The following is a 14,506-nucleotide window of genomic DNA, read 5'->3' on the forward strand; positions in this document are numbered from 1 at the left end:
AAAAAAAAAAAAGAAAATCATAAAGAAAGAAAAAGGGACTGGACTTCCCACCCCTGGCTGGCGTCCTCCCTACACACTCCCCGCTTCAGCACACAAACACAGGCCCATCAGGACGGCCGCGGCCACGGTCCCGATTGTTTTCTCCGGCTACTTAATTGGGTCAGTCTGCATTAAAGACGTCGTCAACAATGACCTTGCTGTTAATACATCTGCCCCGCTCACAGTGGAGGGAGGATTCTTTCAGATTGTCCGTTTAAACAATAGCTGGAGTAAGTTTTAGCTTGAGCGGCGTGTTTCTCTCAAGATGCACAAAATGCACAAAATACACATTTAAAAGTGTTTATTTGTATAGAAATATGCTCATGTTTTACATAACTTTGAAGTTACAAATCGTAAAAAGAAAGAATATTAACGCTATTAGCATCACAGAGTTTCTTTCCCCGCGTACAGGAGCACAGATATCCGAGACGAGCCGGATGCCGCCGAGTGAAATGTTACGCTCTTCGGGATGCCTAAAAGACGTCGTGTGCGTACAGCTCGTTGCTCAGTAAAGGTGAAAGTAGCTCTCCAGACAGTAGTTCTTGAAGCCGTCCCCCCGTTTCCCTCCGTCATGGACCCACGTACTACCGAAGAACGTCAGAGGAAAAGACACTCCTTCTAGTGCAGAGAATTTATACAAGCCTGCTGTGAATTCTCTCCAAACATAGTACAAGTAGGTTAATCAGGGTTACAGAGAAAAGTTAAAAACCCCAGTCTCTGAGTCGACATTAATATATCTTTTTTTTTTTTAAATTCATCAAGTTGTTTTCACCCAAATCCGTCTTTTCTTGTTGTCCTGAGACACAGTTGAGTGACTGCACAGTGAGGGGAAGCTTCTGACTGTGCACAGTCTCCAAAAAATGGGTGTTTAGCACACAAAGCTCCTGTTCAGTCTCTCTGATGGCGAAAAAAAACCAAAAAAACTAAAAGACGAAAAGGAGCAGGAACGCTTACTGCATCAGTTCTCGTCCTTAAGACTATCAGTACTGTTTGTTGTGCCGCCGGGGAGGGAGGCTCAGTTTCTCTCGATCTGCTCGATGTCCAGCTCGCCGCCGAGCTGGTACACGTCCTTCCTCATGCTGCACAGCCCCGCCCACAGGGGCTCGCCGTCCTTCCCGTGGGTGGTGCCCGGGGTCACGTCGCCAGAGTCCGTGGAGATCCAGTCCGTGGGTCCGCCGCCGCCGATCACGTCGTCTTTGGTCCGGGGCTGAGCGTCCTCCAGGCCGGCGCTCCTCAGGGCGGGGATGGGGAGGGGGAGGGGGAGGGGGAGGGCCTGGCTCGACTCGCAGCCGTCTTCACCTGTGATTCCCGGGCAGCTCAGGCTGTGGAAATTTCGAAGTTTCTGCGGAGAAACACAAATGTGTAAAAACCCGTTAAGACAAGTTCAGCATCTTGAGACCCAGACGTCACTGAGGGCACACAGCCACGTTACAAACACAATCCCCGGACTGTACTCGGTCGGTGTGGTTAGCCCTGGACACTGGACAAGAACTGCATCAATATAAAGGTTTTACAAGTCCTGAAAGGTGTAAATTTAGCCTCCGTGGCAGACGAGAGCAACAAGTGAGGAAGAGTGAGAGTGAGGCTGTGGTCAGGGGTCCAACTGGAGCCCAGGCGGCGAGCGGCCAAACGCCCAGAGGGCGGACGTCACTCACGTCAGCCTCTCGGACTCGTTCGGCTCCGAGCCGCCGCTGCACAATGCACACCATGCATCTGGAAATCCCAGAAAGTTCTTTCAGGCAGATACACATGTGGCGGCACTGCTGCGAGCGAGCCGGGCGACAGCTGCGCACGCAGGAATGAGGAGCTTTACGACAGAGGCTTATCCAATCTGTACAGTTAATGTGGAGGAGGCAGGACAGCTGCCCCACCGCCGGAGTGCCACGGTGCCGCAGCAGGAGGACGCCAGAGAATAGCGGCTCTGTGGAAACCTTCTGTCATTTGTGAGCTTATGTAATACCTAACAAGCACCGGGCTGTCTGATATGTGGCCCACAGCCAAACTCACCATCTACCGCTGCAGCTGATCAATACAAGAAAGATAAATCTCACTGAGAAAAAGAACAAAATCCTACAAGGAGACGGCCACAGAAGATCTAAAGTTATGGTCCAGAACAGCAGTGGGAAAGGTCTGTTTTTCTTGCCACCGGTCCAGTGTCACGTTGCGGCCGTCGGCATTAGCACTCCGGCGTCGGCGGGCAGACTCCTGGCCCGGACCGTCGGCCCGAACTGATAAGGTCAGAAGCAGCCCGGACTGCTGTGAAACAGTGTTAACCTACTACTGCTCCAACTTGGATCGGGGAGCTTGTTCAGCAGCCTTCGACTGTGTCCTCGTACAGCTCCACTGCACCACGCTGGGGGTCATAACTAAGTGCTTTCCTGTCTTGCCCGATTCCACTGCAACCCATCAACCTTTCCGCCCACTGAATGAGACTAAAAAGTCTCCTCATCCACGCTGACCTTGACTCTCAGTCGTTAAAAGCTGATCAATAGCTCATGAGGCTCGGCTGTGGCAGCGATCCACCCACCGAGCTGAATTTACAGAAATCAATATCTCTTTACCCGACACGTATCCCCCCTGTGCGACGATCCATAACCTCTGCCACAGCTGCTCTACTTCCTGACATTCACGGGAGCCACGGCGAGCCGCGCCGGGTTTGAGGGTAGCAGTTTCTCACTGGGTAAATTACACCGCCGAGGCGTGTGGATGAGAGGACGCCTCGGAGACACGCTCAGCACTGCCACCAGTCTCCGAGCAGTAAGGTGACTTTCAATCTGGATGGGGCGACACGTGTGAAGCACGATAAAGCCCTTGAGATGAGAGCCAAGCGAGCTTACGCTATGATTACAGGAGGCTGGACTTTCCACTGAGGGCCTGGAATTTACGGTTTCTTTGCTGATGTCTTTTTAAATCTAATTCTTGTTCAGTTTTGCCTTGAAATCAGCTCAAGAACAAGAGAGGATGGAACGCAGAAATCACAGGAAAGATCCAACTGCAACGATCTCAGCACTTTGACATTTTTCGGTGGAAATGTGTTTGGTCGCCTCGCCTAAAGCTGACCTCCTACATGTTTGGTGTGTGTGTGTGTGTGTGTCTGGCGTCAACTTGTCGGGTTACCACAGCACTGTTGTTAAGACACCACTGAACTCTATGTGACTTTCTCACAGGGGCCAAGTCCAGCTCTGTGTTTATGATCCATCGGGCGTTACGTGTGAGACGGTACTAAATGTGTCTGTGTGCTTGTGGGGCAAATAGGCAAACACCTGCCAGGGAGGAGCGGCCGGCCTCGTGCCCACACTGGTACGAACACAAACTGACCCCTTTTCATCAAACGTGTGTTGTCCAGTAACACATTGAGCAGGTCACGCTTTCCTTTATTTCCTCCGAGCACACACACACACACACACCCACATTCTAATAATGTGACCCTGAACAGGCCTGCATGAATGAACGAGCGCCTGCAGAGACGTTTTGAGGTGTGCTGAGGGAGAACAGACACAGTGGCACGACCTCAACTGGAAGTGTTTGTTTATCCAACACGTACGGGGAAATTTACCCCCCCCCACCCCCCAACAAGAGAGTGCAACTCGCAAATGTTATTGACACTGATGGACCTAGCAGAGCGTCCAGCTGGCAGGACCATTTCCTGAGGCTCTGGACTCTGATCATTTGGAGCACAAAGGAGGGCTGTGGCGAGTTAAACTCATAAATAACAGTAATAGCTTGCAGCTTGCACTGCTTAATTCATTTGATGGTGTTCTGTGTTAATATGATACGGAGCGGTTTGAGAGTGTTTCGTGTTTCGTACCAACCTGGGTCATTTTTGCCAGGTCCAGTGAAGGCCTCTGTTTGTGTGTGTCTGCCGGCCTCCTGCGTTTCACACCGATCTTCTTGTCGTTGAGGACGCAGGGCTGCGAGCGGCTGCGGGCGAGCCCCCCCTGTCCGCCGCGGCGCTCCAGCTCCGGGGTGGAGTCGGGGGAGCTGTGCGGCGACGGCCCGCGGGGCTCGGCCAGGCAGATCTGTTCGTGGGAGAGGTAGAGGGGCTGCGGCGACGGCTCGCAGGACAGGGGCATGGACGAGGAGGGCGTGAGGCCGGCGAAGGCGGGGGGCCAGGGGAGCCGCTGGGCGACGCCGGGCGGCTCCGGGGCGTTGGAGCGCGCCGGCAGGCTGAAGCTGGAGCTGCGCTGCATGGCCGGGAAGCCCAGCTGCGCGTTTGCGACGCTGCCGCGCTGGACGCTGCCGCCGCTGTGGCACCGCCTCTTCTCCACGGCCGTCCACACGCGCGAGCCCTGCGGGCGCCAGGCGGAGCGGCAGCCGCCCAGTTCGTCCGAGCAGGACAGGGACCGGCACTGTCGCTTGCTGGGGGGGGCGGTGGAGTGCGAGGACGCCGACTCGGTCAGGCTCAGGTCCTGCAACAAGCTGGTGATCGTGCTGGAGGTGGAGCCCACGTCCCAGTCCCAGTGGGCGGAGCTCCGCTGCACCTCCGGCAGGACGTCCCACAGGCTCTCCAGGCTGGTCCCGACCGGCCGCTGCTGCACGGCACAGCTGTGGCCCACCTCACGCCACCGGCTCGTCTCTGCAACAGGAGGACACGTTTCATTCAACAGGAAGAGCTCAGAATATGCTCAGCCAAAGATTCATCTAAATTTTTAGTTTGTTTGTCTTTTGAGTATGAAAGAGCAACTTTCTGAAAGTTTGACACGTCCTGAGCCTCGATCCAGGAAACCGAAACTCACCACCCCAACGCAGATAAGGACGGACGTGTCAATGAATGCTCACTCTTTCTCAATACTACACTGATTAGAATTTGGCCGGCCCCAGGTCAGAGTCACTATGAACTCATTTGCCCCAGCTTTTTTGTTTGTTTTTTTTTTAATGTGCTGAAGAAGTATCTACTCCACTCCTGTCAACTGCAGCTTTCACTGCAGACTCAGCTAGTTTTCATGTCAGAAGTGCCACCCGCGATCACGTCAGGATTTAACTCAAAGTGCGACGTGAGACTGTATGAGTTTGTTCAGAAGGACAAAGCAAAACACCCAAAAACCGAAGAGAGCAGCTTCTAAACCCAGGGTTCTGCGATCATTAACAGTCTCGACATGGACAGCGTGGTCCATGACACGACTCCAGTCTGGGTCAGTGCATTTGTCCCAGCATGTGTACTTTGTGTTGCCACAACTCACTGCTTTGTGTAATTGGCACTAAAAATAAATCCTGTCCTCCAGGCTCTAGTGTCACAGTCTGTAAGCACAGCTGATTGGAGAAGGAAAGGGAGCTCGGTGTCCGACTGGCGCAGTGCGTCGGAGGAAATGTCAATAAGCCCCAAGAAATAACCCGACGGAGGTGTTGAGTTTTTTGTAAAGACGGGGAAAAGTTCTGAGTCACTGGCTGACGGCAGAACCGTGACAGGGAAGCACCTGTTAGAGTCACAACAAAAACGCTCTTGAATGGCTGAATAGGTCAGCCAACTCTGAGTCAGACGCCGAACGCTGAGGCCGCGGCCCACTCCCGGCATGCAGAAGGTCTATTCTTCTTCACTGGAGATAGAAATCCCCAAAACACCAACTACAATACACGGGCAGGACAAAGGACAAAAGGCCTGCTGCTGTCTGCCAAGACATCGCCAGCCTTCGACTCGGACTAACTTACAGTTACATAACTTAAACGGCAGCTTGAACGCATCAAGGAGAGCCAGGGTAGTAATAATCCGCTAATGTGCAATCATCAGCGTTTACTTTGGGAAATAATCCCACCGGACATCTTTCATACGGCGTCATGTGAGGATCAATCAAGCGCAGCTGCTCTGAAGATATTCTGCCATAAATCTTGTGAAACATAACAATGTGACATTGTTAATGTCATTTAATCCGCCGGTGCGAGTGGGGAGTACGCTGTGAGGCACAGCAGCAGGTAAACACTGGGTTAAGGAGGAAGTTTTCTCCTAATCTGATTTCAACTTTTTACTTTTGAGAAGAAAAAAATGTAACATCATTAATTGTTTACTAATGCATCCCATATAAGCTGTTTTTGTTAGTATAATAGTAATTATGAACACAGTTTTGCTTTTTATTGTCTATAGATCACAACAATTGTTAAGAATAATATACCATAAAGTGCACAACATTATGAGGAAGTACAGTTTTTGATGGGAGGTGAGATGAGAACTACAAACAGCTGATCAATGTATTGATGTTGAGTGGAAAACTCTTACCCATGAGTCCACAAGAGAAAAGTGCAGTCGCCTGGCTCATGGTCTGTGCCTTGAACTATGGAAATGCAGGGAAAAGATTCACTGTCAGCTCACTAGAATCCAGAATGTTACACAAATGAATAGTTTGGGAGTTTCCATTCTTAACAGGCGGCAGTAAATCTGCTGCGAGTGTGGAGCAAACCCAATTAGCACAACGGATTTTGTGAATGCATAATCGCTCCGAAATGGAATTCATCCACAGAGAGTGTTTCGCCGTGAAGGCCTCTGAATGATGCTCGGGCCCCCGAGCGGGATGACTTCATTTCACGAGACAGAGAGGGCAAACCCGGTGCACGCTGGAGGGGGAATTTTCCCTCACTCTGTGCTGGCAGATGTAACGTTTCGACAGCACTACTAGTCCCGATTAGAAACTCAGTGCTCGGCCTCGTGGGACTGAAATACCGCCGTTGAAACACAAGAGATTGTTTGAGACTAAAGAAATGCCGGAATGATAAGTGGAGGTTAATGTAATGCAATTATCAGTATTGTAATTTACTTTTTTTTTTCTTTCGGTTTTGAACAACTGAATCATTTATCTGACGTCACTTCCTGTGACTCAGTAAAGCGATACTTGTCCACGCCATGACTGAGAGCTGAGAAATTCCAGCTGTGATTGAAGTCGACAACATGAGAAAATAAAAGCCGCAAAACTGCTGGAGCCTGGTGAGCGGCCCGCAAAAATGTCCTAATTCAACGTAGCACCTCGGCGGCTTCTCCCAAGACGGGCACGGCTGAAGCTTCTTGGCGAAATTACATGTAAACACAAAGTGACACGTTTCACAAAAAAAAAAAAAAAACTCTCACAGAAGTAAGGAAATAACATCTCACCGGGCCCAAATCCCTGCGTTTGGATGTTACATCGTCAGCGCCCTTTTTTTCCAGTGTTTTCTTGTAAATGATCACCATGGCAACACACATCGCTGTCCCACGTTGTTCCGGTAATGGTAAGTGAAACTGGAGGCCATCTTGGCGGGCACGGCGTGAGCGGGCCGGTTTCTCCTGAGCTCAAGATCGCCCTCGACTCCTCCAGGAATGCGCTTCACTCCTCGGCCCAGTCCTGAGCGGGCACACACACACAGAGAGATGAGCACAGGATTAGAATTCAGTACATTTCTGACATTCTGCCGACCATATAAGCAGAACAATCCGGATGGATTTGGGAGGACAGATTCCCCCCCCCGGGTGGAGGCCCCCAAAACACATCATCAATGCAAAAAAAAAGCAAACCTGGTGCCCCCTAAAAGGAATTCTCCACTTTGAATCGGACACAAAACGCCCTCATCTGAGTTAATCCAGATGGTGAGCAGCAACACTTGGAGCGCCACGCTAACATTAGCAATGCCGCTTTTCAGCAAGACTCCTCTCGGTATGAACTTGCCGCGCGGCATGCCTCGACATGTTCTCACTGCGCATTGATGGGGTTTCCCTGGAATCTCCAGCTCTTTCCCACAATTAAAGGACGTGCGCTCGGCTGGCGACTGCAAATGAGCTGGAGTGTGTCTCTCTGCGTTCCCTGTCCTGCCTCCAGCCCTGCGTTGAGCCGGGACAGGCACAAATCCCTCCTTAGTCTGGATAAATCAGGAACAGAATTATATGAATGGCTGTTTAATACTCATTTTTAGGGGTTTAGACCATTTATGAATACTTTGCAAATATTTACGTGTTCGCGCAGAGTCTGAATGCAACCTGAATTATTTTAGATCGTAATAATTCGGTCGTCTGTTGTTGTCTTCCTCACTTTAACACGGTTTTCAATAGCTGTGATTGTTAAACTGTGAACCCAGTCTGACCACAGTTAGCAAAAAAAATACAGAGACTAAACCACCAATCCTTTCTCAAAGCTGTCTTTCATGTCTGCACCAAAGAGAGGAGTAACCACAAACTGACACATTTTAATGGGGGGGGGGGGGGGGGGGGGGGGGGGGGGGGGGGGGGTCATATTTGTGTTCAGCTAAACAAGCAAGAAGGGAAACAGCTGTGAATAAAAGCTTTTACCTTCAATTTTACAACTGAAACTTTTGATTTCGAGCCTGTTTTTAAAATGAAACGAGGGCTTTTTTGTTGACGCAGAGAGAGGGATACGTTGCATTTGCTTGTGATCTTACATTTAAACTTGTCACATGCGAACCAGACTGATGAGAGGGATCCGTGTGGATCAGCTGCCATTATATCTACTGCAGACGAGAACTTGATGTCGAGAAAGACAAATAAACAACAGCGTGTTCTGAATCATGTGTCACGCTTTGCTCAGTGTGTACAAAAGTGGAAAATACATACTGGAACTGAGGGAGTTCACCGAGGTTGACATGATGGGGTTTTTTTTTTCCAGCTCTCAAGAGAAGAAGGAAACATTCCCAGCGTGTTGACCAACTCGGACTGGCCTGTGTTGTCATGTGGCAGCCGTCACATTAAAAATGACATCAAATTTTCACTTCCACATCTCTTTCTCTCTGGCACGCCACCAAAAAGTGGAACTCTATATTTGTTTTCTTCTTCCCTGTGAAGGAAGAGAGCTCGAGTTTCCTCAAAAGTGTTGCACTGCGAGCCACACGGAGAGAGGAATAGAGCAAAGTCAAAGTTGTGTAATTGAATCCTCGGGGATCGGCTGGGAATAGCTGACCTTGCGGTTATCAAAACAACACTCTTCACATTAATGCGGCACAAACGATTACAGTAAAAGTGCTGATTGGCCGGGGACAAATATCTACGGAATCATCGCAGAGGACTTCACCGCCGCCGTTAACAACTTCCACTTGAGATCGTGTCAGGTAGGGGTACGGAAACACAGCGGAGCGGACGCGGGACGGTCGAGTGATGCCTTCAAGGTCAGAGGGAGTTCGCTGAGATGACAAAACAACGGCAGCCGCAGAGAGAGAGAGAGAGAGAGAGAGACAAAAAAAAAGGAGAGTGGACGTAAAACAAAAGAGCGCTCTGTGCAGAAGACACGACACCGTGGGAAACAAAAGAGGCGACAGCAGAGGTTGCGGGTGGTAGGGTGGAGTGTGTGTGAGTGTGAGTGTGTGTGCGTATACAGTGGTGGGTGGAGGAGGACAGTGTCACAAGACCTTGTGAGAGCTGACATAGTGGGGTTGGTGTTGATTGTTTTAGTTACTTTCACATCAAGAAAATAACCTTAAACCAACTTAAACTGAAACCAAGTTTGTTATGATGCAGTATTGACTCATAAAAGTATGACTGCAAATAAATTTTGATATGATAGTCTCATAGTATATATTAGAGAGACCACACCGGCTGGTTCATTTCTGTGTCTGTTTTCTGCCCTTTGTTCCTCACAAATGACAGTTAGTCTCAATAATGGATCGGTTTGCACCACCTCCGCCGTGCAGGCTTTAGGGGTAAACAGAGAGGTAACAGAGGTGAGACGTTGCATGCGAGGGAAGATGAGCTAACATAGGAAGAGTACACACACACACACACACACATAATAAAGAGTTGCGTGCCGTGCGCCTGACATGAGAGGCCGACAGCCATTATAAATAACACACAGGGCGGTCTTGACTCAGGACAACAAGGCAAACCTGAAATAGGGCTGCGTACGATACGAAGGGGGCACTTCACAAAAACTCAACCGTGCTTACATTCAAGTGATTATAACCCTCTCTTGATAAGATTACATTTTATTCCTGGTAAGCGAAACCCCTACATGCTAGTCTTTTTACCTTGTGGCCTGCGTCGACAGAACAGAACAGATTAAAGTTGGGAGCTGGACTAGGTGAGGTGAGATTACACAGCGAGTGGCTGCTAACCAAAGAGATCTGTGCTTCACCACAAACCTGATCTGGGTGTGCTTAGGAAGAAGAAAGAGTTCGCTAATTACAGCTTGCTGAATGATGGGACACAAAAAGCATTGATCAAAAAAAAAGAAAAACTCAAAGAAATGTTATTGGAACGGCATTCGCCACAATAATCTTCACCATTCCTTGAAATATAAGCAAAAAAAAAGAAAGCTCGCACATTTATAACCCATAAATTTGAATTGTGTACTTAAAAAGAGTGAGCTTTATAACATAATTATGAACATTCCTCTGCTCCATGACATAAGCTGAACACACTATTGTAAAAGCGTAACGCGACCCACTGCCTCTGAGAACACGTCAAGCTCCTGTCAGTTCGTAAATAAAAGTCACACTAAAAACGCCTGGCGAAAGGAGGACTTGGCTTGTCTTGCAGAGAAAAACCTGTAAAGTTGATGTAAAAGTCATACCGAGGCAAGGGTTCCAACACCGAGAGGCTCCACCCAACCCGCTCTCCTCACACAGCTGTGTACAGAAATGGAGCTTCGTTGTGCCAAGTGAGGTGTTTCTGCCCTGGAGGTGCCACTCCCCTCCCGATGTCCAAACTCGAATCACCCCGATAACGACGCCACCTATCTGGGATCAGTGGGAACCTTGATGCTTCTGCCGCCCCGATAGCACTTTATCTGAGCCGGGACAGCAACCACCATGACAAGTGAGAAGTCTAATCTCCGCTGAGGGGAAGAACGTTACAGGACGTTTCCCTCAGACGCCGCTTTCCATCACATGCAAACGGGCTGTTTTGTGTCTGCGGCGAAGGTCTGCAGTGACAGCAAATCCCCCAGAAGACAGCAGCAGCGCTGCCTTGGGCGAGCTGATGGGACTCCGTGCTTCCTCTGTGGTCACCGAAACCCTTTCAAACATTGCGAGCTTGTCGAGTGTCAGAAACGGCGAGCAACTGCACGACACCACTGAGATAGGACCAAGGAGGAAACCGCAGAGTGGATTGGGTCAAGTTAAAGCTGCAAGCAGTTGTAAACTTAGCTCGGACATATTTTAAAAGATGAGCCGCACTGTAAATTATGCTTTCCTTCTTTCTTTTCTTTTTTTTATTTTTTAAGGCTCATAAATTGTGGTTAAGGCCAGACTATTAGCTTAGCCACTCCAAACTGCTGTCAGCCCCTAAAACTCTGTTTTCCAATTTGAGCAGCTTTTCCATACATTGCTCAGACTGTAATCCCAAGGTTAGGCCACCATTACACAAGGATTTGGCAGCTTTGTGTCCGACTTACAGTTAAAGCTAATACTAATCCATTCTAACACTTGACAGCCAGTGGAAAACAGCATAGTTTAACAATATTGTTTTAACTTCAATGAACTACTCAATTATTCACTTACTGCTCCATTCTTGATTAATATGACAAACCATCATGAAGTCGTACAGATGCTAATTTACCGAAAGTGCCTTTCAGAACAGCAGTCTGATGTGTGCCCTGCGCTCAAACGTCCCAGGATTGTGGCTGTCTGGATAATCTTAGCATCTGCTGAACATCTGAGATGGCCAGACAGGAAACTTAACTGGTAGGTTTGTGCTGCTTTTTTATCACCAAACCTCTCGTGAAAAGAAAAATGTCATCTTCTGGGAGAACGTCCCCCGAGACAAAATATGCATGTTTCTAAAAAGCTACTTTCCCGAAACTGTTGCCGATGGTGGCCTGCGTCTCATAAGTCGAGTGTTGGATCCATATTTGGCCTCGAGAAGCTCTGAGCAGTTTTCGGTATCATAATAGTGGGTGTGTTGCCACAGCACATGTCTTACAGCAGTCATTTGACTGACAAACCAGCAAACCAGTTTCCAACACAGCAACTCCGCCGTGAAGCGTCTGGGTTTTCTGAACGGTGGACGTTTCTTTGCTGGTGTTGTCATTAATTAGGTGCGACAAAGGGCAGGTGCCACCAAGCACTGTCGCGGCCCAGGGACTGAAAAGAAATTTATGAACGACATTGTGGAGCTCGGGCCGGCCCACAGCTGTCTGCGCTGTTCACAGAAAATTAGGCTATGTCAAACGGGAGCCGCAGTCTACATTCGAAGCAGCCAGTGAATAGTCAGAAATGAGCATGGCTGGAAGGCTTCAATGGTAGTTACTGAGCTCAGTCGAGGGCCTGGGGTACAGCCAAGGTCTCACAAGCATGCAGCTGCCCACTTACCATAAACACAAAGGCTCAGCATGGCTATGCATGGCAGCCAAGGAGGCCTACGTTTTAAAGCAGGCCCGCTGTTTAATTATCTCATACATAATCACTTGCACTGTAGACATTTGTCCAGAACAAGAGCTTTGTTGAGCTCTGTAATCAAGGCTTTCAACAAACCTGTCTAAGTTAGAGAGAAACGTTGTCCTCTTGAATGCTAAATCTAACAAAGTCTCTTAATTACAGAGGGTTGGAGACACAACACCCACAGCAGAATGACATTGCACATTAATAGATCAAAATAAGGCACGTCGGGAGGCACCGTTTCAGTCAAATTAAATATGAAATTAAAACTTTGAGGGTAGAAAGTTTCTATCTCAGAATAATACATTTCATCTTATCAGTAAGGGCTACATTGTGAAAACACTGGCATTGGCATACACAATATCTTAATGAGAAATCATCTGCAGGCCATGACAGGGAGCCTTTTGTGTGCTCCGGCTCAAGTAGTTCAACAGTTTTTCCGATGAGCCTGTGAGCCCTCCAGGTGTATTCCTCCCCGTTTCAGAAGAAAAGGCCCTGAAAACTGAGCCTGTCCAAGTAACCAGCACAAACAGTCCTTAAAGCCCTTTTTCCAAAATCCCTCATGAAAGGGAAATGAGTTTGGCAAAGAAATTGGTGTGACGGGTGCTCACAGAATGTTACACGCAGGCTACAGAGCAAACAGGGCTTTTAACTTGACAGAAAGGCCGCAAGCCGCTAATCAGAAAATTACAAAATATATACACATGAAAAGTAGAGAAATCCATCTGTGTTTCAGAACTCAGGCTGCTCCACGTTTAAATATACAAAAGTTTGTGGCCCTTATGAACTTTAGCAGTCCTAATTATGGCCACGGGACACTCCAGGAGTTCAGGTTTAACAAGTTCTTGCGTTTATGATCCTGATGAGAGCTTATATCGCAGAATCTGTTGGGTTGTGTGTCAGCCAACCCTGACTTCACACCTGAGGGGAAGGTTGGCTCGATTCAGATAAGACAACAACATTCCAGTTCAACGGCACAGTCTGTCACTGAGACATCTCTATCATATCAAGAAATGTACATCAGCAGCCAGAGGGGGTAAAAATCATTTATGCATGCCTGTTTGTGGCCTGTCTTGCCATGCACATCATACATGCATGGAAATCCAGTACAGGAGGAAATTGTGTGGATTTTAGAGTAAGCCAATTCAGAATTACATGGTCTCAGTTCAAAAGAAGAGTAAACTGGGCAAAAGATCATTCCACAGTTTCAAGACTCTAATGAATCTGCCTGAATCATGTTCACTTGTTATACACACCAAGCATGGAGACTGGATAAATGTTTTGGCAAGTGACAAGTAACTCACCAATCAAGTGTCATCTTATTGTATCTTTGAAGCAAGTGAATGACACTGCAGACATAATAGCATGAAGGAGGGCTGAAGGAGGCATGTATGCCTGTAATAACTCAGACACAACAAAGGGGAAATAGCTCAGGCACTCCACATGAGGAAAAGTTGCTAAGCTAAGTCATTAAAAGAACATTTAGTTTCCACACAGACGATCACTTTTTCGCACGTCGTTCATCGTCGCATTAAAAGTTTGAAACACAACTTTCAAAACACAGGGGAGCATCACACACTCCAGACTTCATGAACTCCAGAGCTAAAGTTAGCTCGCCCATAAAGTTATTATCAAACAAGAGAAAAGCTAACACTCACAAGCATCGCGGCGAGAGTCTCGGGTCTCCTACAGCGCAGGTCAGGGGGTTAGTTTGGCCTGACCATGTTGTTTTATTGTAGTTAGAGGACAGCAGCTCCACTCATGTCCTGCAGCTCCTCCAAACTACAACAACCCAGTGAGAGCACTACTGTCCAGGACTACACGCTAATGAGCCTCTGACTACATGCTGGACGCTACCACTTCCACTCGGGGGGTGCGCTGTCGAACACCTAACCTGAAACATTGATACTTCTTTTGAAGATTCATTATTCTCACTTCATCGATTATTCATGCTTGAGTTTTTTTATTTCTCTGAAATCTTAGGGTTCAGTATGTAACATATTTTCCAATTTTGTTTTTGCGTATAATATGTCTTCCCCCGTGCTTGTGACTAGTGGGCCGACCCAGCCTGCAGTAATGAAAAGTAATCACAGTTTCGAGCTACACACGCAGAGAGAGAAGTACTTTTACAACACACAGAGGAGTAATGTGATCTCTCACCAGCTGAGTGTGATCTGTAGACAAGCCGTGG

The 14,506-nt window shown here is 48.3% G+C and overlaps 1 protein-coding gene across 2 annotated transcripts; it reads right to left on the reverse strand.

The window, feature by feature from the left end:
* Window positions 1–325: 325 nt before the first annotated feature.
* On the reverse strand, window positions 326–14,114 carry fam53b (family with sequence similarity 53 member B). 2 transcript variants are annotated; one of them, XM_030098115.1, is made up of 5 exons: window positions 13,974–14,114; window positions 7,115–7,343; window positions 6,248–6,302; window positions 3,852–4,615; window positions 326–1,381 (listed from the first exon to the last, which is right to left on the reverse strand). In XM_030098115.1, exons 2-5 carry the CDS (start codon window positions 7,202–7,204, stop codon window positions 1,055–1,057), a joined length of 1,236 nt encoding a protein of 411 aa, XP_029953975.1. In that variant the 5' UTR covers window positions 7,205–7,343; window positions 13,974–14,114; the 3' UTR covers window positions 326–1,054. The 2 variants fall into 2 exon arrangements, with proteins under 2 accessions (XP_029953975.1, XP_029953976.1); XM_030098116.1 differs by lacking the exon at window positions 13,974–14,114 and adding an exon at window positions 10,512–10,622.
* Between the last annotated feature and the right edge of the window lie 392 nt (window positions 14,115–14,506).

This window comes from Salarias fasciatus, chromosome 8 (assembly GCF_902148845.1).
Source record: "Salarias fasciatus chromosome 8, fSalaFa1.1, whole genome shotgun sequence".
NCBI classification, from domain to species: Eukaryota; Metazoa; Chordata; class Actinopteri; order Blenniiformes; family Blenniidae; genus Salarias; species Salarias fasciatus.